This window comes from Apodemus sylvaticus, chromosome 6 (assembly GCF_947179515.1).
Source record: "Apodemus sylvaticus chromosome 6, mApoSyl1.1, whole genome shotgun sequence".
In the NCBI taxonomy this organism is placed as follows: domain Eukaryota; kingdom Metazoa; phylum Chordata; class Mammalia; order Rodentia; family Muridae; genus Apodemus; species Apodemus sylvaticus.
In genome coordinates, this window is record NC_067477.1 from 42,172,742 (window position 1) to 42,195,179 (window position 22,438).

Consider the following 22,438-nt stretch of genomic DNA (forward strand, 5'->3'; position numbering starts at 1 on the left):
TGGCACAACTCCTGCAGTGGCAGCCTGATTGTAAGCCATGGCCCTTCCTAACTAGTCTGCAATTCTTCTTTTTTAAAAACTTTTTCTTTTAAAGATTTATTTATTCATTTTATGTATATGAGTACACTGTAGCCATACAGATGGTTGTGAGCCTTCATGTGGTTGCTGGGAATTTAGGACCTCTGCTAGCTCCAACCAAAGGTTTTTTATTATTATATGGAAGTACACTGTAGCTGTCTTCAGACACACCAGAAGAAAGCGTCAAATCTCTTTACAGATGGTTGTGAGCCACTATGTGGTTGCTGGGATTTGAACTCACCTTCGGCAGAGCAGTCAGTGCTCTTAACCACTGAGCCATCTCTCTAGCCCCAGTCCTCAATTCTTTTCTTCTTTCTCCCCTCTTCTGCCCTCTTCTCCTTCTTCCTTTCCTACTGGACTACTATTATATAAAAGGCAGGAAACTTGTTTACTCTCATATTCCGAGCGCCTGGCCAGTTTCTGGTGTCCGTTAGTAACGTAATAATAAATGCTGAGACTAGAGAGAGTCTTCAGTGGTTAAGTGGCTGGCTACTCTTCCAGAAGAACTGGGCTTGGTATCAAATATCCACAGTGGGTGGTTCACAAGTCCCTGTAACTCCTGCTCTGTGGGATCCAGTGCCCTCTTCTGGCTTCCTCAAACCTGTAAGTGTACATACACAGACTCACAGACTCACACACACACACACACACACACACACACACAGACTCACACATACATTCACAGACTCATACACACAAACACACGGATCTTAAAGATACACATTTTGAGCAGACACACACAGGATTGTCTCTGGGAAATAGAAAATGAAGAACCCAGGTAGACTCATCTTGTCTCTGCCCGCCTGGCTGGATGACAACTCCAAACATCTGACAGGAGCATCATGCACATGCCCACTTCAGAAACGCTTCGGACGAGGGGGAGTGTGGGCTACTCTGGCGGCTCCTGGACACTTGTGCCTCACTTTCATTTTCCTTCCTCTTCTTCAGGTGAACGCTTGGCCAAGCCAGAGAGAGGCAAGATGCGAGTGCACAAGATCTCCAACGTCAACAAGGCCTTGGATTTCATAGCCAGCAAAGGGGTCAAGCTGGTGTCTATTGGAGCTGAAGGTGAGGCTAATGTGCTGACGTGATTGCTGTTTCCTGGTCCTTTCTCTCCTGACCCCTGGGTTCGCCTGCATCTGGAAACAGGTTCCCACCACTTCCATTGTTCAGCCACACCAGCTCCTTTCCCATTCTCTCGCTAACGTCTTTATGACGTGCAGTTGCACATGGAATGCTGGACACCTCACCTGTGACACCTCTGTGTCCTGTGGGGTGCTCTGTGACTTCGAGGCCTCCTGGAGACTCGCAGGGCCCTGGGGGAGACTCTGCTGTTCCCAGAGTAGCTTTATTTTTATTTATTTATTTATTTATTTTTATTTTTATTTTTATTTTTTTGTTTTTTGAGACAGGGTTTCTCTGTATAGCCCTGGCTGTCCTGCAACTCACTCCGTAGACCAGGCTGGCCTCAAACTTGCCTCTGCCTCCCAAGTGCTGGGATTAAAGGTGTGTGCCACCACTGCCCCGCTTTATTTTATTTTATTTTATTGTTTGTTTTTTGTTTTTTGGATTTGGTTTTTTCGAGACAGGCTTTCTCTGTATAGCCCTGGCTGTCCTAGAACTCACTCTGTAGACCAGGCTGGCCTCGAACTCAGAAATCCACCTGCCTCTGCCTCCCAGAGTGCTGGGATTACAGGTGTGCGCCACCACCGCCTGGCTTTATTTTATTTTTGAGACAGTGTCTCACTATGTAGCCTTGGCTATCCTGGAACTCACTCTGTAGACCAAGCTGACCTTAAACTCGCAGAGGTCTGCCTGTTTCTGCTCCTCCTGAGGGCAGGGGTTAACCGTGTGTACACCTTACCACGCCACCTTTTGGGGAGGGCCAGCTGAAGCAGCATTCTCAGTACCTTCTCCCAGCGCCATGGGTCCCTGGCTCTTTTCCCATCACTTCTGAACTGTCTTTGTTTTTTGTTTTTTTGTTTTGTTTTGTTTTAACAAAAAGCTAAAGTCATTGAAGTCATTGTTGTCACACTCTTAACAGTTAAAAGAATGTAGCAGGGCTCCTGGTGTATGTTGTGCTGGCTCTGAAGGAGCAGCTAAGATATTCTAACCAGGCTCTCTGGTGATGTGGCCTATGGCTGCAACACACGTTCACTGGGCTCCTGCTGAGGGATGCCAGGGACTGGGTGACACTGTCTTAACTCACTGGTTGTGAGGAGAGCCATGCTGAAATGCTTTAGGCAGCAACTCCCTGGGTGGAGTATCGCTAATGCTCACCCCCACTGTAGGAAGGCATAGCACGCTACTTGCTTGGTTCCTAACTCCTGTGAGCGGCCAACCCAGAACCCCAGTCAGGTCTAAATATGACATCAGAGAAATGCAGCTGGGAGGTATTCCCCCCCCCCCCCCCAGTCTGTGAGAGCAGATTGCCTGTGGGTAATGAGGAAAGGCCTTTTGCTTCTAGACATGGAAGGGTTTTACGTTCCGTCGGTCAGCTTTAACGAGGGAAGCACACGGCAGTGTGTGGAGTTGAATCTTGTTGACAAAGGTCTTGGTGCACAGCCACGTCTGCTTGCCGGCCTCTCTGTCATCTCTGCAGCTTTGGGTGACAGCGGCAAAGCTCAGGAGTTGCTACAGCGACCACATGGCCAGCGAAGCCAAAACGATTTCCTGTTGGGCCCTTTATTGGGAAAGTTGGCTGACCCCTTACCTTACCTGTCTGGGTCGGTGCTTAAGGTCGCACCCTTGCAGCCTTGACCATCTCAAGGGCAACGTTCCTTTTACCTTGTGGCCACAGCTCCTAGCCGATGACAGTTGATGTAGTTCAAAGCACGTGTGTGTGGCAGGTACTCAACTTTGTGGCTAGAGAAACATTCTTTGCCTCTTAATAAGAATAAAAGAACATCTTGTTCTACTAGGAGGGATTGAAGCCTTGGACAATTTTTTCAGACAGGGAAAGCCAAGAAAAATGCCACTCAATGGTCTGGCACCAGTTCAGGTCCCCACTAGAGTAGTGAAGGAGAGAATGTGGAAAAAATGGGCTTGGGGAAACGATAGGGATAGGTGGGGACTGCAGTGAATCGGGAGAACTTCCAAGGACTGGCTCAATCAACTGTTGCAAGTGGAAATGCAGGGCCATCGTGGCAGTTTTTTAAAAAGAAGCCAGAAAAGGCAAGAATTTTAGAAAGGAAAACTTGGGGGAGGACCACCAAAGAGGAAGGGAGAGAGGTGGAAGATGGGTGGGCATGTCTTGTGCCAGCCTGAACCGGACCCAACAGGAGGCATCCAGGGATTACCTCATCGGGACAGGCTGCTGATGTGAGTTTGACGAACTGTGTTTTAGGGTGGGGAGTGCTGAGGCTCAGGAACAATTGCCAGAGAGGTAGAATGTCAGGTCGTCCTGAACTATACCGCACCTTCACAGTAGTGTCAGGTCCGGGCCTGGGGTTCTAGCCCTCTTCCTATTCTGATAGGTTCCACTGTGTCCCTGACACACCACAGCCCCCCTGGCACTGCTCAGCCTCTGCCAGGCCACGTGGGTCTCTGTGCCCCACTGCTGTGCTGATCCAGTACTTTCTGGTCCCTTTTAACCTGTGGGCCCCGTGGGCCTGCCTTGTCCCTGGGGTGTCTAGATGGAGAAAGTTCACATCATAGCAGGGAGTTAGAACCAAGCCTTGGGATTTCTTCTACCATACTTGTGTCTGGGACATCTAGATTTCATGAAGTGGAGGCTTGGTTAGGTAAGGGCTTGGGATTTAACCAGGGGAGAGGGGACCCAAGTGGGACTTTAAAATTTTGAGATTTTTGAGAGGAAGCTTGATGTTGGGGTACCGAGAGCTTGGGGCCATCCCTACAGTTCAGATCTGTCAGGATTGAGGGCATAGTGGATGAAGAAGCCTGAGCCTTGCCCTGAAGCTTGTGGCCCTGGGGCTCCACACCTGTCACGTGACTCGGGTTCATTCTGCTCTTTGAATTGGGCGAGTGAGTGCGTTCCTGGAGCGGGGAGGACGAACAGTCGGAGCCCTCGGGATGTGGGTTCAGCTCACCATGGACCCGGAATGGCAGGGCGCCCCATCCTTCTGAGCAGCTTCCCAAGTCGGGCCACCTGTGAGGTGGGGTATCCCTGATCTGTGTGTCAGCTGTGAGGGTGGTGTGAGACTAACTCGACTGAGGCAGGGAGGGATTCTAAACGCACCTCGCTGCTCTTCCTCTTCTGTGGCACTAGTTTTCTGCCTCTTCACTACGACTCAGAATCCACTAAGTTCTGGGAAGTGGGAGAGGAATTATTAGGACCCAAAAAAAGAAACCGCCTGTCTCCCTAGGACTTGAAAGGTCCCCGTGGGAGGGCATGGTGTTTGGCCCTCACGGAGCCAGGCAGTCTGGAAGAGAACATCCATTCTAGAAAGGGCTGAACTTCACCTTCATAAGTTTAAAAAATTTTCCCCTTAGAGTCAGAATGTTGTCCATAAAATTTCATTGTAAGGACCCCCCCTCCTCCCTGCCCCTCATCATTAAAACATCAGGAATGTGATGTTGAATGGTTCTTTTAATATGTATTTGAGCACAGCTGAGCTCTGTCACCTGGGCTGTGTGTGTCTCTGCCTATCTGTTTCAAGCCTTATTCGTTTGTTTGTTTGTTCATTCATTCATTCAAATTCATACATTCATGGAGGCCTTGTTCAGTGCTAGGGCTACCTGGGCTCTGAGTAGTGATGCAAAACAGGAAAAGTCCCGACCCTTGTCTATCCCGAAGGCAGCAGGACACACCCACAGATGTCAAGTGGAGAACCTTGAAGGGTAAAGTGGAAGGCTGAGGTGAAATGGCCTGAGGGGAGGGGAAGGGAGAGGAGGGGAAGAGAGGGACAAGCCGTGTGGATATTCTAGGAGAGGCAGCAGCAATGAAGATGCCGGAGAGGACAGAAGGAGGGGCCAGGAGGCTCTAAAGCCCCAGAGGGCCTCCTTGCTGGCCACTGGCCTTGTGCTGGCCGCTGGACTCTGGGTGGAGTGGAAAGCTATGGCTGTGAGCAGAAGAGACGGGTGGTGGGGCTCAGGGGATTTAAGTCACTCTTTGTACTTTGAACATAGTTTCCATGATAAATAACTGAACAACAGGTTATTTATACAGAAACCTTACTCTGTACTGCAGCTCTTTGGCCAGGGACAGAGATAGAATTTCACTGCCAGAATTGAACAGCTTTGAGATGCTTGGTCCCTGTTGCCAGTTTTTTCAGCGAGTTGTTGATTGTTTGTTTGTTTGTTTGTTTGGGATTTTTTTGTTGTTGTTGTTCTTTTTTTTACCCAGATTATACTCCTAGCTGCAGCATAATGTGTGTGTTTAAATTTTCATTTCAAGCTAACTAATGTAATGTCTGGGGAAATGATGCCTGATTTCATGTTCTGTATTTATTGTCTCTTCTGTTTACTGATGAGAGCTTAGACTCTGTGGTTGCCCTCTAATACAGTTCCTCAGGTTGTGGTGACCCCACCCCCAACCATAAAATTATTTTCGTAGCCACTTCACAGCTCTACTTTTGCTCCTGTCATGAATGATAAATATCTGATATGCAGGATATCTGATATGTGACCCCGTGAAAGAATCATCTGACCCCCAAAGGGGTCAAGACAGCTCAGAACAGCTGTTGTAGATAAAAGCACATTCTTTTAAAAAGGTCGTTATGAGGTGGGGCTCGGTAACACGCACCAGTAATCCCAGCCTTGGGGAGATGGGAGCAGGAGGAGCAGCAGGTCCGCCTGGGGAGATGGCCCCCCATGCAGCCCAGCTCTACATACTGATCCAATGCCTCCCCTGAGGTATTTCCTGCAGAGCTCTGGCTGACTGTACTGAGGGGGGAACAGTTGTCTGCTGCCACAGCTGTCTGGGACTCTGACATGGGCCTGTGGCTTACTGCTATCAGTGGCTCTGTTAGCAAGTTACAACGTGCCTCGTATCCCAAGTAAACACTGGTGTTCCTTTGCCCAGCACACCACTGCAGACCCGACACAGTAGTATTGCGGGGAGGAGTAAGTAAGACATCCCTTGGCTGCTTTGATCCTCACCGAGAGCAGGCTTGCCCTGGGCCGGCTCACTGTCCGGTTCTGCACACTGGTTTGGATTAAGAACCCTCGGCTGAGCCTCACCCTTCAGCCCACCAGCCTGAAACAGCTCTGTGGCTTAGGCTAAATTATAGTTTTCATTTGTTTTAAGATGTCCTTTTATTTCATATGTGTTTACCTATATAAATATCTGTACATCATGTGCTTTCCAGAGGCCAGAAGAGGGCGTTGGATGCCCTGGAACTGGAATTGCAGATGGTTGTGAGCTGCCGTGTGTGGGTGCTGGGAACCAGACCTGGCTCCTTGAAAAGAGCAGTTAACTGTTCTTAACTCCTGAGCTATCTCTCTTTAATGTATATAATTTATAATTTTTAATTTATAAGCCATCTCACTTTAATTTATATTTTTATTCTTGAAACCAAGCCTAGAAACGAAGAAAAAAATAAGGAAAGAAAGAAAGAAAGAAAGAAAGAAAGAGAGGAAGAAAGAGGGAGGAAGGAAAATGTGATAGAATTTGTAGCATGAAAGGTCTGAAAAGTGCAAGCACTAAATATAGCAGAATGTCTGAGCTGTCATCTTGAATGCGTTTTAAAACAAAAATCTATTTTAAAACTTAGGGCATCTTGAGGTTGACCAATCAAGATCAGAAGGCACCTCTTAAAATGGACGTGTGTAGCTTTCTGTTCCCTCTGGCCCTCTGTGGGAGTGGCTATTCTGAGAGCTGTGATTGTCCACAGACCTCCCCCCTCCCCCAGTTCATTGTGAGTGCTTAGAAATCTGCCCCCTCCCGCCCGGCTTCAGACTGGGTGAGAGCATCCTTTCTGGTGGACACACTGTCTCAAGAGAATCCCCCCTTCCTTCCTCGCACCTCAAATAAGCTTCTCTCCTAGTCGATCAAAGTCTGTGTGGCTCTGGGTGTGGCTTAGATGAGGTGAGCTCTGTGTGTGCTAGGTGTGAGGCGTGTGAGTCTTATCCCTTGCACAAATAAATACATGAACAAATACATCAGTAATTTTTCCCCTCCTGGAACTGGGCGATTTGTGATGTTTGATGTCTAAGTGGTGTGACACGCTGAGAACCTGTGCCAGTCTTGCTGAGATCCACCTAACGTGTCCTGCCACTGTTTTCTGTAGAAATCGTGGATGGGAATGTGAAGATGACCCTGGGCATGATCTGGACCATCATCCTCCGCTTTGCCATCCAGGACATCTCCGTGGAAGGTGGGTTTCTGCTTTGCTCTGTACTTTCTCGAACGCCCTGTCTTCCCTACCTAGTCTTCCTCTCTAGGCTCGTCCAGAACATCCTCATATGATGTCAAATAACCCTCAAAAGTATGTTGACCCAGCATCAGTCCTCGCCTTGAGATGGCCAAGGCTGTTGTGGTTAAGGTCTATAAGCCTCTCTGGGCCCTTTGTGGGCAAGGATGAGAAATAGGAAAGTGAGGGGAGCCCCATGTCCACCGATGCGCTCATTGCTCCCCCTGGTGGCCACATTCCGCATGTGCACAGATTGCCCTGGAATGAAAGAGTAATCTCTCTGTATTCCTTATTCCAACCATTTTGTTTGTTTGTTTGTTTTTTAAACTTTGTGCTTGATATTCTGATGGTATCATTTATTGTTCATGGTTTTCTATATATATGATATATATATACAAAAACCACTTTTTTAAACAATGAGATTGAGATAAAATGCTTTTAGAATATACAGATTTGCCGGGCAGTGGTAGTGCACACCTTTAGTCACAGCACTTGGGAGGCAGAGACAGGCGGATTCTCGAGGTCAGCCAGGTCTACAGAGTGAGTTCCAGGACATCCAGGGCTACACAGAGAGACCCTGTCTGATTTAATATTTTATGTGTCTGGGTGTTTTTACCTGTGTGTATGTCTGTGTACTGTGTGCATGCCTTGTGCCCCAGAGTACTAAGTGGGCGTTGGATCTCCTGACACTGGAGTTAGAGTTGTCACCTCCCAGTGTGAGTGCTGGCAGCTGCTGAACTTGAGTCCTGGAAGAGCAGCAGGTACTCTTAGCCACTGAGCCATCTCTTTAGTCCCTTAAAGATTTATTTTAGTTTTATATGTATATGCATATGCATATGTGTCTGTGAGTGGCTACCCAGGTGAGTGCTGGTGCCCTCAGAGGCCAGATGCGTTAGTTCCTGGAGCTGGTGTAACAGGCCACTGTGAGCTGTTCTAACATGGGTGTCAGGAGCACCCAGCAAGGGAACTGAGCCACCTCTCCAGCCCCCTGCCATCTCATAAGTAGATTATTGTTTATTCAGAGGCGAGATCTCACCATGTACCTCTGGTTGGCCTGGAACCTGCTATGCAGTCCAGGCTGCCCTCGAAGCCCCAGAGATCTACCTGCCTCTGCCTCTACCTCTGCCTCGAGTGCGGGATTAAAGCATCACACCTGGCTCCCGTGCCAATTGTATAATTGGTTGCTTGTTCTCGAACAATTATAACCTTTGCACTGATTCTTTAGCATTATCTTTTTGTTTTTCTTTTTGTTTTTTTGAGACAGGGTTTCTCTCTGTGTAGCCCTGGCTGTCCTAGAACTCACTTTGTAGATCAGGCTGGCCTCGAACTCAGAAATTCGCCTGCCTCTGCCTCCCAAATGCTGGGATTAAAGGTGTGCTCTACCACCTGCTTTCTTTAGCATTATCTTAAAGTCCATTTTATGAATTAAAAATGTGAGGTCACTCAGGAACCTGCTTTAGCAAAGGCTATCACCTGCAGTTCACAGCTCTGAACACATGGAGGCAGTGCAGCCTGCAGCCTTGGTGCTGGGCGTTCACCATCCCCTGGGGGGAGGGGGAGCCTGGCTTTACAGATACCCACCTGTTCCACAGACACTGACAGGGCACCAGAGCCAGATCAGTGCAGTATAGGAAGAAGCCCTACTTAGGATGAACCTGGAATCCTTTCTTCCTGGTTCTCCATGCTCACCCCGTCAAGGGGCTTCTGGTTATGAAGGTTTCTTAGACACTTGAAACAGCCACCAGTTGCTGACTTACCTTATATTCCAGTCATCTCTTGAATACGAGGGAGTTAGGCAGACAACCTCAGAAAGCTGCTGCTGCCTGGACATTTTAGTCTATGATATGAGTGGCTTGCTTTTTTTGTTTCTTAAATAACTTTTCCAGCTTTGCCCAACAAATAGACATGGAGACCTAAGCTTCCTTCCTCCTTGTAGCAATGAGTTGAGCTCTTGAGGTCCCTGTAGGGCCACTTATGAGCAGTGTCCTCCCTCCCTGCCTCAGCCCACTGACCTCCTCCCTCTACCCCCATTTCACAGAGACATCAGCTAAAGAAGGGTTGCTCCTGTGGTGTCAGAGGAAGACAGCCCCATACAAAAATGTCAACATCCAAAACTTCCACATCAGGTGAGTGCTGCAGCCAGGGGCTCCCGTGGAGGCTGGCCTGCCTCCTCAGGGCCTCCCTGACCCTCCCCGCTTAGTTGGAAGAGTGGGTGGGGGGTGGTTCTTCTTGGGAAGGGTGTGTCCCTTTGAATCCACCATCTCTCACTGTGGTCTTGGACCTGACTGCTGCCCATCACACCTCTGTTGATGTTTGTGACACTGGCAAGACCCCCAAGATTGTGTCAGGAAGCCCAGGGTTCCAGACCAACAGGCTAACTAAGGCTTTAGTGAGGGCGTTGGATGGATGTGGTGGGGTCATCTCGACTTGCCAACCATTCAGAAAAGCTCGACCCCAATACCTGGGAATGTGGCAGACACAAGACTCCTGTCCTATCCCTGTCATCTCAGTCCTGCTTCAAAGGATTGCATAGTAAACATCAGAAGTCACACTCCCCTCTTCTCCCCCTGGACAGTTGGAAGGACGGCCTTGGTTTCTGTGCCCTGATCCACCGACACCGGCCGGAGTTGATTGACTATGGAAAGCTTCGAAAGGTACCTGTGCTCACTCGATCTCATGCTTCTCATGCTGTCTTCTCCTGCTTGACAACTGACTGGCCGCTAGTGGGTGGGGACAAGCTGAGGGAGGACGGGACCACTTCTGGGACCCCAGCATCCAGCCTGTAAGTTGTTGGTCTTATGGACAGACTGAGCCACATCCTGAAGCAAGCAGGAAACTGCTTTTTCTGTTCATTACCCAGTGTGCACACCCTAGATCCCCTTGCACACAGCCCACCAAGAAAACTCCCAGCACGAGGTGGTGGTGTTTGAGCGATGGTAGGCAAAGTGATGTTTCTCCTTTCCATTAGTTCTGGTTTCATAAGATGACAGTATTAATCAGTGATGTAAAGCATCTCTTATCCCAAGAGACATTTTGTCCCCATGTCCCTGTGTCCCAGGCAGGCACTGAGGATTGATTTCTTGGGTTGCCCCTCAATGTTATTTATGCTTTTGAGATGGTAATAGGTTTTACGATATTGCTTAGGCTGGACTCAAGTGACCCTCAACCTCCCAAGGATCTGGGATTGAAGTCGTGTGCCATTATGTAACCTTCATTTATATCTGGTATCAGTTCACTCGGTGGTTTTCTTGTGTGAGAAGTGTGTGTTGGGGGAGAGGAGGAGTTGCTGTTGTAAACTCATGGCGGTTGTAGTATTCAAGTAGTTCAGTGGGCACTGGCCTAGACACCTTGGTGAGGTCTGTCCTGAACCATTTATCTATCTTGAAGCCGGTGTCTCTTCCCAGCTGTGCATTGATCTGGAATGGAATGAAAATGGAACCCGTTAGTGTATAGCCCTCTTGGCAGGTGGTCTTTTAGAATGGACAAGCCTGTTTCTCCCCTTTCCCTAGGATACCTGTCTTAGTCAGGGTTTCTATTCCTGCACAACATCATGACCAAGAAGCAAGTTGGGGAGGAAAGGGTTTATTCAGCTTACACTTCTGCGTTGCTGTTCATCACAAAAGGAAGTCAGGACTGGAACTCAAACAGGTTAGGAAGCAGGAGCTGATGCAGAGGCCATGGAGAGATGTTCCTTACTGGCTTGCTCAGCCTGCTCTCTTATAGAGCCCAAGAATACCAGCCCAGGGATAGCACCACCCACAAGGGGCCCTCTCCCTTAATCACTAATTGAGAAAATGCCCCACAGCTGGATCTCATGGAGGCACTTCCCCAACTGAAACTCCTTACTCTGTGATAACTCCAGCATGTGTCAAGTTGACACACAACACCAGCAGTACAGTACCTGAGGGTGTGTAGTCTACCACCTCTCACAGACACACCTGTGCCCGGGACTTCTTGCTAACCAGGAACCAGGAAAGCCCTGGTGGCTCATACTCAGGCAACTAGTGGTGGTGGCAGGGCCTCTGGTTTTAGGGTATAGGAAAAAAAATAGATTCTTGTGAGGCAGAAAGAGCAGATTCCCACCCTCTAGCCATCCCTGCCCTCTGCCCTGTGTACAGAGCTAGAGCCACTGATCTCAAGCTAACCTCTAAGGGAGAACTGAGTCCCAACCTACCAGCTCAGCTGCTTTTACATGGGGGAGAACATCCCGTGTGTCACGTGCCTATTGGAGAGCTCCTGGCTTCCACTTTTTGAGCCATGAACAAGGCTGCCCTGAATTCCAATGTACACATCTCTCTGACACCTCAGTTTCAGTTCTCTGGGTGCCTCTCAGAATCCTGAGGACCACTGGATCCAATGGGAATCCCATATGAAATGGTTTTAGATATTTTTTTGAGATTATTAATATAATTACATCATTTCTCTCTTCCTCTCTCCAAATCCTCTCATGAATCACCCTTCCCTTTAGCTCTCTTTCAAAATCATGGCCACCTTCTCTTTAATTATTGTCGTTGTTGTTTTCTTTAATTATTGTTTTTGTTGTGGTTTTCTTTAATTATTGTTGTTGCTGCTGGTAGGAGTGGTGTGTGTGTGTGTGTATATGTGTGTGTGTGTGTGTGTGTATTCCTAAATATATAAGTATAAACTGCTCAGTCCATTTGTTACCTGTGTGATTATGTCTTCAGGGCTGACCATGTGGTGTTAGATAATTCCTTGCTGCGCTCTTTCCTGGGGAAGACTCTTCCTCCAGCATTCATTCTTCCGTAGTTGCCTGCAGTTCTTTGTCTGAGGCTGAGGCTTTCCCCTTTCTGAGTTAGCATGTCTACCGGTGTTACCATTGTTCAGGTTCCTTGTAGGCAGACATTGTAGCGAGGCATCACGGGAGCAGCTCCTAGCATTTATAGGAGCTACAGTCTCACAGTCAACTCTTCTGCGCTTACAATCTCCCCTCCTCCAGCCCCCTTTCACAGTAATCACTGAGCCTTATGCAGGAGTGTATCATTTTGAGGACCCTCCATACCATCCTCTACAGCAGCCACGCCATTTTATGAGACTGGCGGGTGGCCTGCTGGGCTGAGGAGTTGCCCAACTCCATTTCACATTATTCCACATTTGAAGTGCACTCCAGGCTGCAGGGACATTGACATACAAAAGATGCCATGCCTGTATTATACACACACACACACACACACACACACACACACCCACCGCCTGCCCCATCCCCTCCTACCCTCCCAGCTGGGATGAACTGTGACCTATGACTCTCCGTATCCTCACTTTGTTCTTTTTTCCTTTAGGATGATCCACTCACAAACCTGAACACGGCCTTTGACGTGGCAGAGAGGTTCCTGGACATCCCTAAGATGCTGGATGCTGAAGGTAAGGGCCTTCCCCACGGTCCCCAGCAGTTGAGTGGAGTGGGTCTGTCCACTGGGATCTCAACTTGAAGAGCTTGGCATCCCTCCCCTGCCTGGGACTCTGTGTGGCTCGGAGGAAGAGGCACTAGCTGATAACACACAGGCAGCATAGAGCAAGTTTTTGGAGGGGAAGGAAGGCCTTCCTGCTCTGTCCTTGCCCTTGGAAGAAGCAGGAACCATGGCCACTGTCCCCTGGGCTCGCCTTATTCCTAATGCTCATGTGCCTTTTACAGTGTCTTAGCCCCACATTGAGGAGCTGAAGAAAGTCTAGGGTTGGGTGTGTTGGGGCAGGGGGATTATCCAAGATTGCCCCCAGCTCTGTACTCCTGATAACCCTTCATAGTTGACAGATTCTTCAAGAAGATTCTAAACATTGACAAAAGCATATGATGGTATAGCACCACCATTCCAGGAGGGTTCCGACATGCCATCACAGCTTTTTTTTTTTCTGTGTCCTTTTGCTGTCTTTGATGGACTGTATTAACTCCCAAATCTCATGTCACTGCTACCTGCTTCCAAGTACATGCCTTAAAGATAATGGGTATTTTTGCACATAATTAAAATACTTTCCACAGATCAAATGTGAGGGAGCACTCAGGGCCTGAGACAGGAAGATCGTGATTCTGAGGCCAACCTGGGTTCTATAAGTGAAGACTCTCTCAAAAACAAACAAACAAAAACAGTCTCACATCTGGCAAACATGACAGTGATTCCCAATATATCTCTTGTCATGTCCATGACTAGAGTCCCCTAGTTGAAAGTGGCCACTGAGGGTAGGTTGCCTGTGCCCGTGCAGGTACTTGGGTGGTGAGCTCTATAGGCCCCCCTTCTCCTTCCTTCAACCCCTTCTGTTGATGCCACTGACCTTGTGATTGGAGAAGGGCTGCCGGGTAGGGCAGTCCCTGTAGGCATCTTTGCTTGCCTCCTGGGGTATCCCATCACCCATGCCTCTGTGACCCATTTTTCTGTTACTGGAAGTTGACTCTGAAGGCTGGCTAGATTCACTTCACTGTATGCCCGCTTCTGCATCCCCTTGAGAGATGTGTTGTGTGCTCGCTTTAACTGCAGCTCTTTCTCTGTTTCTCTGCAGATATTGTCGGAACAGCCCGGCCAGATGAGAAAGCCATTATGACTTATGTGTCTAGCTTCTACCATGCCTTCTCTGGAGCCCAGAAGGTACCTGGGGTCCCTGCTCCTTCTATGCCCGGCACACCTCGTGCCAGAGCCCAGCCACACCCTCCTGCCCCCTCCCTCCTTCCATCCCTCCATGTCCCAGTGCAGGGGTCTGGACAGCCTGGTTCTGGTCTTGTGGTAGTTAGTTAGCTGTGTTTCTGAGGTCTTGTTTGCCTCCTCCCTAACTCTGCATTTCTGCTGTCTCTTACCATCCTTCAGTTCTGAAAACATACAAAGAACTAGTCCTCTGGAACCAGCTACATGGCCCAGGCAGAAGGGTGGGGTGTGTGTGAGAGATCAGTGAGTCCTGGCTGCAGGAGACCATAAGCCAAAGTCCCACCCTTGTGGAAAGTGACAGACTTGACAGTACTGGGATTTCCGTTGGGCTATCATACACCTCCTCTCTTCGCTGACCCAGTTAGCAGAGTTGTCATATACCTTCCCCCTCAGGCATGATTTAACAAGTCTGTCTCCAGCCCTTGACCCCTGTCCTGCCTGGGACCCCCATGTGGACACTAGCCACGTTGTTCTTAGACCTGTGGGAGGAGGGAAGAGGATGTGAATGCCAGTGAGGCCCCTTCTGGTATCCTGGCCCAGAATGCTCTGGGAAACAGAGGGCAAAGCCAGGTTGTATGGTTCTGTAATACACCAGAGTCCAGTTCCTGCTGTGGGCACTGGAAAACTGGAACTTGTCACTCACTACCATGTTTAACTGGGACAGCAGACATCCCTCCCAGAGGCAGCACATGGCTGTGACCACAGAAACCTTCATGGCTTTGGTCCCTAGGCCTGCCACATGTTCCTCATGACCTCCGAATGACCTGTCAGAAGTGCATGAGGGGAGGCTTTGCCCCACCCCTGCCTCCCCTGCTCATTTCCCTGTCTGCTCACCGCCCCCCTCTGGCCCACCCCCTCCTCCTGCTCGCTCCCCTTCTGTCCTGTGCTCTGTCTGCTGCGGCTGCCGTTGGAGTTTGCTCTCTGTACTGCTCTGTTCTCTCCTCAACCTCTTCTCCTTCTCTGTGCAGATGTGTAGGCACGCTAAGGCCGGAGGGGAAGGCCATGTGACCTAATGTTTCATGTCACTGCCACGCCTTCTCGGTGCGCAGAAGGTGAGCTCGCCCTTGGCCTCGCCCACTCTCCTGGCTGCCCTTCGGCCATCTTGTCCCCCTCCGTGGGCAGCAGCAGTAGTTCCTGAGCGAGAGAGGGTTAGTTAATTCACCCATCCCCACGGGGGACAGGACACTCTCAGAACCCTGGCAAGCACATTTAGGGATGGCAGAGAAGCCCCGCCTCTTGGCGGCCTTCCTTTGTGTCTGCACGAACACTGGGCACACTGGGCACACTGGGCGTGGTGGACCCCCACAGAGGGGAAGGCAGACAAGCTGTCAGAGCCTGAATCCTAAGCCATTCCCTTAAATACCCAGGATCCCTTTCACCTCTGAACCTTCCTTCTTCCTGCCTGACCAAGGCCGCCAGTCTAGGCAGCAGCCAGGCCAGGGAGGTCTTAGCCTCCCCCCTGATGGCCAGGCCAGAGTCCTGCATGTCACTTGCCAGCCAGGCCTTTCATGGATAATTGCAAATAATCTGAGACTACCACTTGGGTGCCATAGACTGTGGAGCTTTGGACATTCATTACTAAAACTACCCTGCAGAGAGCAGTGAAGCTATTCTTTTCTTGTTTTTTCTTTCTTTTTTCCCCCTCCTGTTGGTCTTTTTTGTTGGTTTGTTTTTGTTTTTGTTTTGTTTGGTTTTTTTTTTTTTCAAGACAGGGTTTCTTTATGTAGCCTTGGCTGTTCTGGAACTCAAAGTGTAGACCATGCTGGCCTTGAACTCACAGAGATCACCTGCCTCTGCCTCCCAAGTGCTGGGGTTAAAGGCCTGCACCACCACCATCTGGCTTTTATTCCCTTCATGTTGGTGCTGGGATTGAACCTAGGGCCTTGTGCTTGCTAGATAAGCATTTTACCACTCAGCTTCCTGTCCAGCAGTAAGAATGCCTTCTAAACAAATCCGTGTGCCCCCCGCCCTCTGTCTCTCTGTCTCTGTCTCTCTTTCATAGCAATACCTTTAGGAAAGGCACCTATAAAAATTGCCCAAACACAATCAGATAAGCCGGCAGCAGCCTTGGTACCCAGTGAATGGGGACCTGGACCTGCCTTTCTACTGACTGCAGAGGATACAGCCCTTCCTGCTGGGCTCCCAACTCTCCCTCTGTCCCCCACCTCTGCTGCTCTCCCGCAGACCTCTCCTGAACCCTGCCCCCAACTCTCAGCCAGGATATGAGCAGCCTTTCTGCTTACCTCTTTTTTATGACCCTTTGCTTCTAAGGATTCTGCCCAGGGCTTCATGCCTGCTGACACTGGCCTTGTCTGTCTTCCATGCCTTCTCTGTGGCCTGGCTGATGATAGTGCTAAGGAGGGGTGTGCGTATATGTGCGTGTGTGCATTTGTGTGTGCGCGTATGTGTGTACATGTGCATGCACAGACGCATGGCATGGAAGAGAAGTGTATGTCTCCTGTGTGTGGTGGGGAGAGTGTGAGACTTGTGTGGCTTTCCCTCTGAAACCCTCTTCCCTGTGCTCTCTTCCCTTTCTCCATCCCCGTTGCAACCATTTCATGCTTTTGTCCTTATATCAGAATGGGAGCACAGACAGTGTGGCAGAGTGTGGGGGTCTCCTGGTCCGAGACCTCAACCAGAGTTACCCTGCAGCGCCTGCCTAGGAAGATCGCATTGCCTAGGACACTCTGCTCTGGAGGGATGCAGACCTCTGGCTTGGCGGTTGAGGAGATGAAGGAGCCTTTCTGCATCTCACACTCTTGCCCTGACTCCCTCTGTGGCTAGTCGCCGTGACAGACACCTTCCAGAGCCGTATCCATGGCCCGCCCTCCTCTCCACACCTTTCCCTGGCCAGTTAGACATAATAGATGTAGAAAGGTCCCAGCTGATAGCTATGTGCACATGTCTGTGTACATTGACGTGCAAGCGTGGGGTGGACACAGCTGCTGAGAGACCGCCCTCATTGGGTGAGGACCGACTTCTGTTTGGCAGGCTGGTTTGGGTTTTGATTCCTGGCTTTCCTTCCCTGCCCAGATTTAAGAATGGCTGGAGAGCATCAAGGTTTTGTTTAGGCCGCTAGTGCTGTGGGGCTATTTCTAGGATTGGTTCTTGAATGGGAAGACTTGATTTGATGCCAATGTTTCTGGTTGTTCAGCGGCGGGTGGAGCTGCCTGCATCCATCCATCTACCTGTCCGTCAACCACTCCGTCCACTAGTGTAAACCTTGCCAGATCACTATTGAACGGGGAGTTTTGGAGAAATTGAGGCACAGGTAGAGGGACAGATATGTGTCCTCAAACCCATTCCAGCCTGCTTGTCTTGGGGAAGCTCCATTCTGGGGCTAGGGGCCATGATCTGCTGGGCTTAGCAAACCCAGGGGAAGTGTAGTAGGGGATGAGTAAGGGGAAGAATAGACTAGGTGGTAGTAGTTAGTAGCAGTCTAGGAAGGAAGGAAAGGCAATTCAAGCTAGAATTAGGAAAACTTACTACAAGCATCAACACGGAGATTCTGTAGCAGTCATGGGAACGGTGGGTTGTGGTGATGGAGCCCTAGTATGTCAATTTGCCTAGTTTGAGTATTCAATAACACCTTAATTTATGACAGCCTCTTTATAGATGGACCTGTCTCAGGTGACTTGGCACTCTGATTATCAGGGCAGAAGTTTGGCACAGGCTAGCTAAGACTCTAAGAACCATGGCTCATGGCTTTGAAAGCAATTATAATATAAAAGTAAATGTTGTGTGGCCAGGTATGGTGGCACATGTCTTTAATCCCAGCACTTGGGAGGCAGAGAGGTAGGTGGATGTCTGTGAGCTTAAGAGTCACCTGATCTACATAGCAAGTTCTGGATCAACCAGGGCTATGTAGAGAAGCCCTGCATAAAAAAAGAATTTGTATGCTAAGTTGAATGAATAGTATGGTTGAAAGTGGTTACAAAGACTGTGGAAGATCCACATCTGGCCCCTTCCTCTGGGGTCTTTTCTCGGCTCATTGGCATCAATGCTTGCTTGCCTGTTATCTCCTGCAGTCTGTCATTTGGAAAGACGTGGGCAGCGTGGCTCTTGCCTGGATTTTAGAACAGCCCATTCCATCATAGAAAATGAAAAATCAGAAGCCAGCCTGGGTTTTCTGAGGTAGCTTCCCTCTCTGCCTTTCTCCCAGGGCCATTTCTTTCCTCTTCTGGGCCAAGTCCCTCCCTGGTGCTTCTGAACTCCAGCAGGCTTGCCAGGGTTGCTTGTGCACGGTGCTGCTTTTGCTCCCCCCCCTCCACAAGCCCCTTTCCTGTTCCCACCATCCCATGGGCTTCCTGTAGCTCTGAGGAGGGGAAGCCAGATGTTTGGGATGGCTGCTGTTGCCATCTGTAGCTCAATGATCCACAGGCCATGGCAAAGCTTTAAAAGTCCACTGAGCACAGCTCTCAAAATTGTGCAAACTCTAGCCGGGCAATGGTGGTGCACACCATTAATTCCAGCACTCTGGAGGCAGAGACAGGTGGATCTCTGAATTCCAGGCCGGTCTGGTCTACAGAGCAAGTTCCAGGATAGCCAAAAAAGATGCAAACTTTGACCCTACTCAGCTTACCAACTTGGCAAACAAGTGGAAGTTTATGGTTGTTGAGCCCAGGATTTCAGGGTGTATCTGGAGGACAGCACACTTAAGGTGAGATTTATTTACATTAGAAACTATAGCAGCAAGCTAGCATGGTGTTGCTCACCTGTGATCCCTGTACTCTGGGCTGTGAGGTGGGAGAGCCCTAAGCTCTAGGCCAGCCTGTTTATCTACCCATGACTTGTTAGTGCAGGGTCTGCAGCTGCACCACCTCCTGGCTACCGTGGTTCGCTGCCCTCCTAACTTCAGCAGTAGTTTTGGTAACACTGGGCAGATTAGCACCTCAGCCAGCTTCATGGAGCACACTGACTTCATGCTATGAGTCTGCATCCTCTTAGGGCAGGCTCCTGGGAAGCAGTGGTTTCCTCAGTGCCTCAGGTAATTTGTCACTGTTCTCAAGAAGGATGGCAAGCAGGACATCAGTAAGACAAGGGGCCATGCCATCTCCAGAACACGGTGGAGTTGAGGGCAGGGATGATGACTGAGGAGACCTTGCTTTCACGAGAGTAGGGAGTCCCAGAGTTGCTGTCCAGATGACTCTGAAATCCCCCTCTGCCCACTCTCATGGTCTCCTCCTAGAGTCCTGCTGTTCCAGTGCCCGCAGTGGAGGACAGTCTCTTGATGTTTCCCTTGAGAAAGCTTTAAGACACTTTTGCTCTGTCCCATCCCCGTTGTGTCCCAGAACACTCACCCACAGGGCATGGGGTTTAGTTGGCATTTCCTCTTTGAAAAATTCTTGGAAAAAGCCACATGTCATAGTCTTTCGTTCAGGGTCTTGGGGAGTACTTCACACTTATTTTGTGATAACTGAAGGTCTTTTTGTTTATCAACCAGACTTAGGTCTTGCCGCCTTTTCTCTTACACCAGGTCTCCTTTATCATCTGTAGGTCTCGTGCCCCAGGGTTCATATCTACCCCCTCACAGGCATTGCCTTCTCTACCCTAAGCCGTCTCCTTTCTACCCTGTGGCCCTGAAAGAGCTTGGAAATAAAAGTGTATAGTTGGCATATGTAAAGGAAGCGACTCAGCTTCAGAACCACTCAAGTGGGCCAGGGGTGGCATCGAATACCTTTACGCCCAGCACTAGGGAGGCAGAGGCAGGCAGATCTCTATGAATTTGGGGCCAAACAGGTCTACAAGAGTTGAGTTTCAGGATAGCCGGGACTATATGATAAGACACTATCTCAAAAAACAAACAAACAAACAAACAAAACCCCAAAATAACTTATTTGATGTGGGTTTAGAGCATGGGGTCCCTGCTGCTGTTGGATACAGAGCACCTTTTCCAGCCACCAGAGGCCAAGTCTCCACGGGGCTAGGCCTTGGGCCTGGTTCCCTTTCCACCCCCTCATTCTTCTCAATGCTGAGGACAATCTTTGGTCTGTCGTGGCCCTGTGCCTGGTGCCTGGAGTGATCTCAGCTGAGCTATCAGTATCTGCACCTGGTTTCCTAGGCTCGCCACCAGTGCTGGGTTGAGCCTTACATCCTATCCTCTGTGCACTGCCACAACATTGGCTTTTCTCTAAAGGGCTTTGAGCCAGGAGTCTTCGGAGACTCCTCAGGCACCCTGAGGGACCTGCCTGTCAGCTAGCACTTTCTCCTCAGGCCTGAAGTCTCACATCTTCAGAATCCCATCAAATCCAGTTCAAGATCCCAAGCCCTGTGATTCCTGGAATTCCAGGCTGGGCATGATTTTCTTTATTTTTCCACCTGGCCTGAGATTTTGGACGCCTCAGTTACTTGATTAATATCTTCCCAGCATGCATGATGGAAATCAGCCCTTGTCCTGGGCTGGCAAAGCGGTGCTGATGCAGAAGACAGTTGAGGGAGGGGGATATGACAGCCTCAGGGGCTTCTTTCCAACCGCATGGAGTTGCAGGGTGGAAGGAGTTTGTTGGCACAGGTGTGTCCGGGTACCCTTGCTGCTGGGGCGGGCTGGTCATGACTTTCTCTACCTTGTTTCCAGGCGGAAACAGCAGCCAATCGCATCTGCAAAGTGTTGGCCGTCAATCAAGAGAACGAACAGCTTATGGAAGACTATGAGAAGCTGGCCAGTGATGTGGGTACCCCTGTGTTCTCCTACCTTGGCCCCAGCAAGGCTCTGTATTACACCCTGAGAGAGTGAAACTCCCAGGAACTGTATCTATATTGTCATTCTGTGGACACAGCCCCAGGCACTGGTGTAGTGCATGATCCAATCACAGTTAACATAGGGCAGCTTGGTTCTGGGCTTCTGGGAGAGCAGAAGTGAAGACAGAGGAGATGGTCTCTGGGCTACAGTGGGCCTGGGAAATGCCTTCACCTCTCTGGCTCTTGCTTTTTCTTTTACATACTGAGCGGGAATTGAACCCTGGGATCTTAGAGGCATTTGTAGCCTGGTAAACTGCCCCTTGGGAAGTTTTACCTCAACTAGTACAGGGTTATGCCAGGTACTTAGAAGACATGTGCCTGGGAGGGCGCAGGACTGTCTCAGGCTTGGTATGCAGCAGCGCTTAGGACTTATGGGTCAGGCCAGCAGGGGACAGGATGGGAAAGAGTTAACCAGCTGACCTGCTCTCATTTGGGTTAAGGTGCTGCTTGCTTCTTCCTTATAGACTCCAGCCCTTTGAACTGCTCCCCTGGCCTTGCGGAGGCTGAGTGGGAGCCAGTTGCCCTGGCTCTAATCCCCACTTCAGTCCTCCAGCCAGTCACTGCAGCAAGCTGTGTGACCTGGCAGAGCCTCGGGTGCCTCCTCCATAGTGTGGGGGTGATCGCAGCACCTGACCATGTAGCATGTCTGTGATTATTCCTGTGAGTCACTTTGTGGGTCATGCCTGGCATCGTGCAGGTGTTCCGTATTCTTCCTGTCACCCGTCCTTGTAATCCTGCGTCTTCTTCCTCAGCTTCACCATGGCTCCAGGATAGAAATCTAGGCTGTCCCAGAAGCTAGCCTCTTCCTTTGGGGCCAGAGGTTCCCGTTCTAATACACCCCTACTTGGTGTAGATAAAGAAACGGAGGCCTGGCTAGATTTAAGTTCAGGTCTCCTTGCTTTTAAAGCAGCCTGTGGTTCTTTGGTTCTTCCCGTATCGGGGCAGAGAAGAGGAGGGGTGTGGGCTCTGAGTTGACCGTTTCCTGGTCAACTTGGAGGAAGCAACCAGAAGCCTTGCTACACCACATGGTAAGGTCTCCCTAAGTAGGGCGTTGGAAGGGAACGAGCCATCAGGAGAGACTTTTTGCCAGCCCTCTTCCTGGGAGGCAAGGGCCTGTGGAGAAAGGCAAACTAGCCCTTGCACGTCCTTACCCTGTGCCTTTCCTGTCTTGCTGCCTTAGCTGCTGGAGTGGATCCGCCGCACCATCCCATGGCTGGAAAATCGGGTGCCCGAGAACACCATGCACGCCATGCAGCAGAAGCTGGAGGACTTCCGCGACTACAGACGCCTGCACAAGCCGCCCAAGGTGCAGGAGAAGTGCCAACTGGAGATCAACTTCAACACACTGCAGACCAAGCTGCGGCTCAGTAACCGGCCTGCCTTCATGCCCTCTGAGGGCAGGATGGTCTCGGTGAGTGCCAGGGGCAAGTTTGGGGCCTGCCGAGCCGCCTCCATCCCCCCGACTGCTCAGAGGTAGGTTTTCTTTACTTGCAAACCTAGTCTATCTTTCTTAGACCGTACCACACACGCACACATGTGTGAGCCCAGGCACAAAGGGACAGCCTCTTTCTCCCCAACTGTTCTAGGTCAGGTTTGTCTGTCTCAACCCCTGAGCATTCTAAACTTCCCTACATCTTAAAAAATAAAGTTTTAAACAGAATA

At 49.9% G+C, this 22,438-nt stretch overlaps 1 protein-coding gene across 3 annotated transcripts in view; it reads left to right on the top strand.

The window, feature by feature from the left end:
• Actn1 (actinin alpha 1) overlaps positions 1-22,438 on the top strand; it is a 94,341-nt gene that overhangs the window by 55,792 nt on the left and 16,111 nt on the right. For all 3 annotated transcript variants that reach the window (XM_052185566.1, XM_052185564.1, XM_052185565.1), the window contains exons 3-10: positions 1,027-1,146; positions 7,269-7,355; positions 9,430-9,517; positions 9,967-10,045; positions 12,689-12,770; positions 13,899-13,984; positions 20,613-20,705; positions 21,957-22,187. In XM_052185566.1, coding sequence (XP_052041526.1) covers positions 1,027-1,146; positions 7,269-7,355; positions 9,430-9,517; positions 9,967-10,045; positions 12,689-12,770; positions 13,899-13,984; positions 20,613-20,705; positions 21,957-22,187 — 866 coding nt within the window. The remainder of the gene's footprint in view (positions 1-1,026; positions 1,147-7,268; positions 7,356-9,429; positions 9,518-9,966; positions 10,046-12,688; positions 12,771-13,898; positions 13,985-20,612; positions 20,706-21,956; positions 22,188-22,438) is intronic.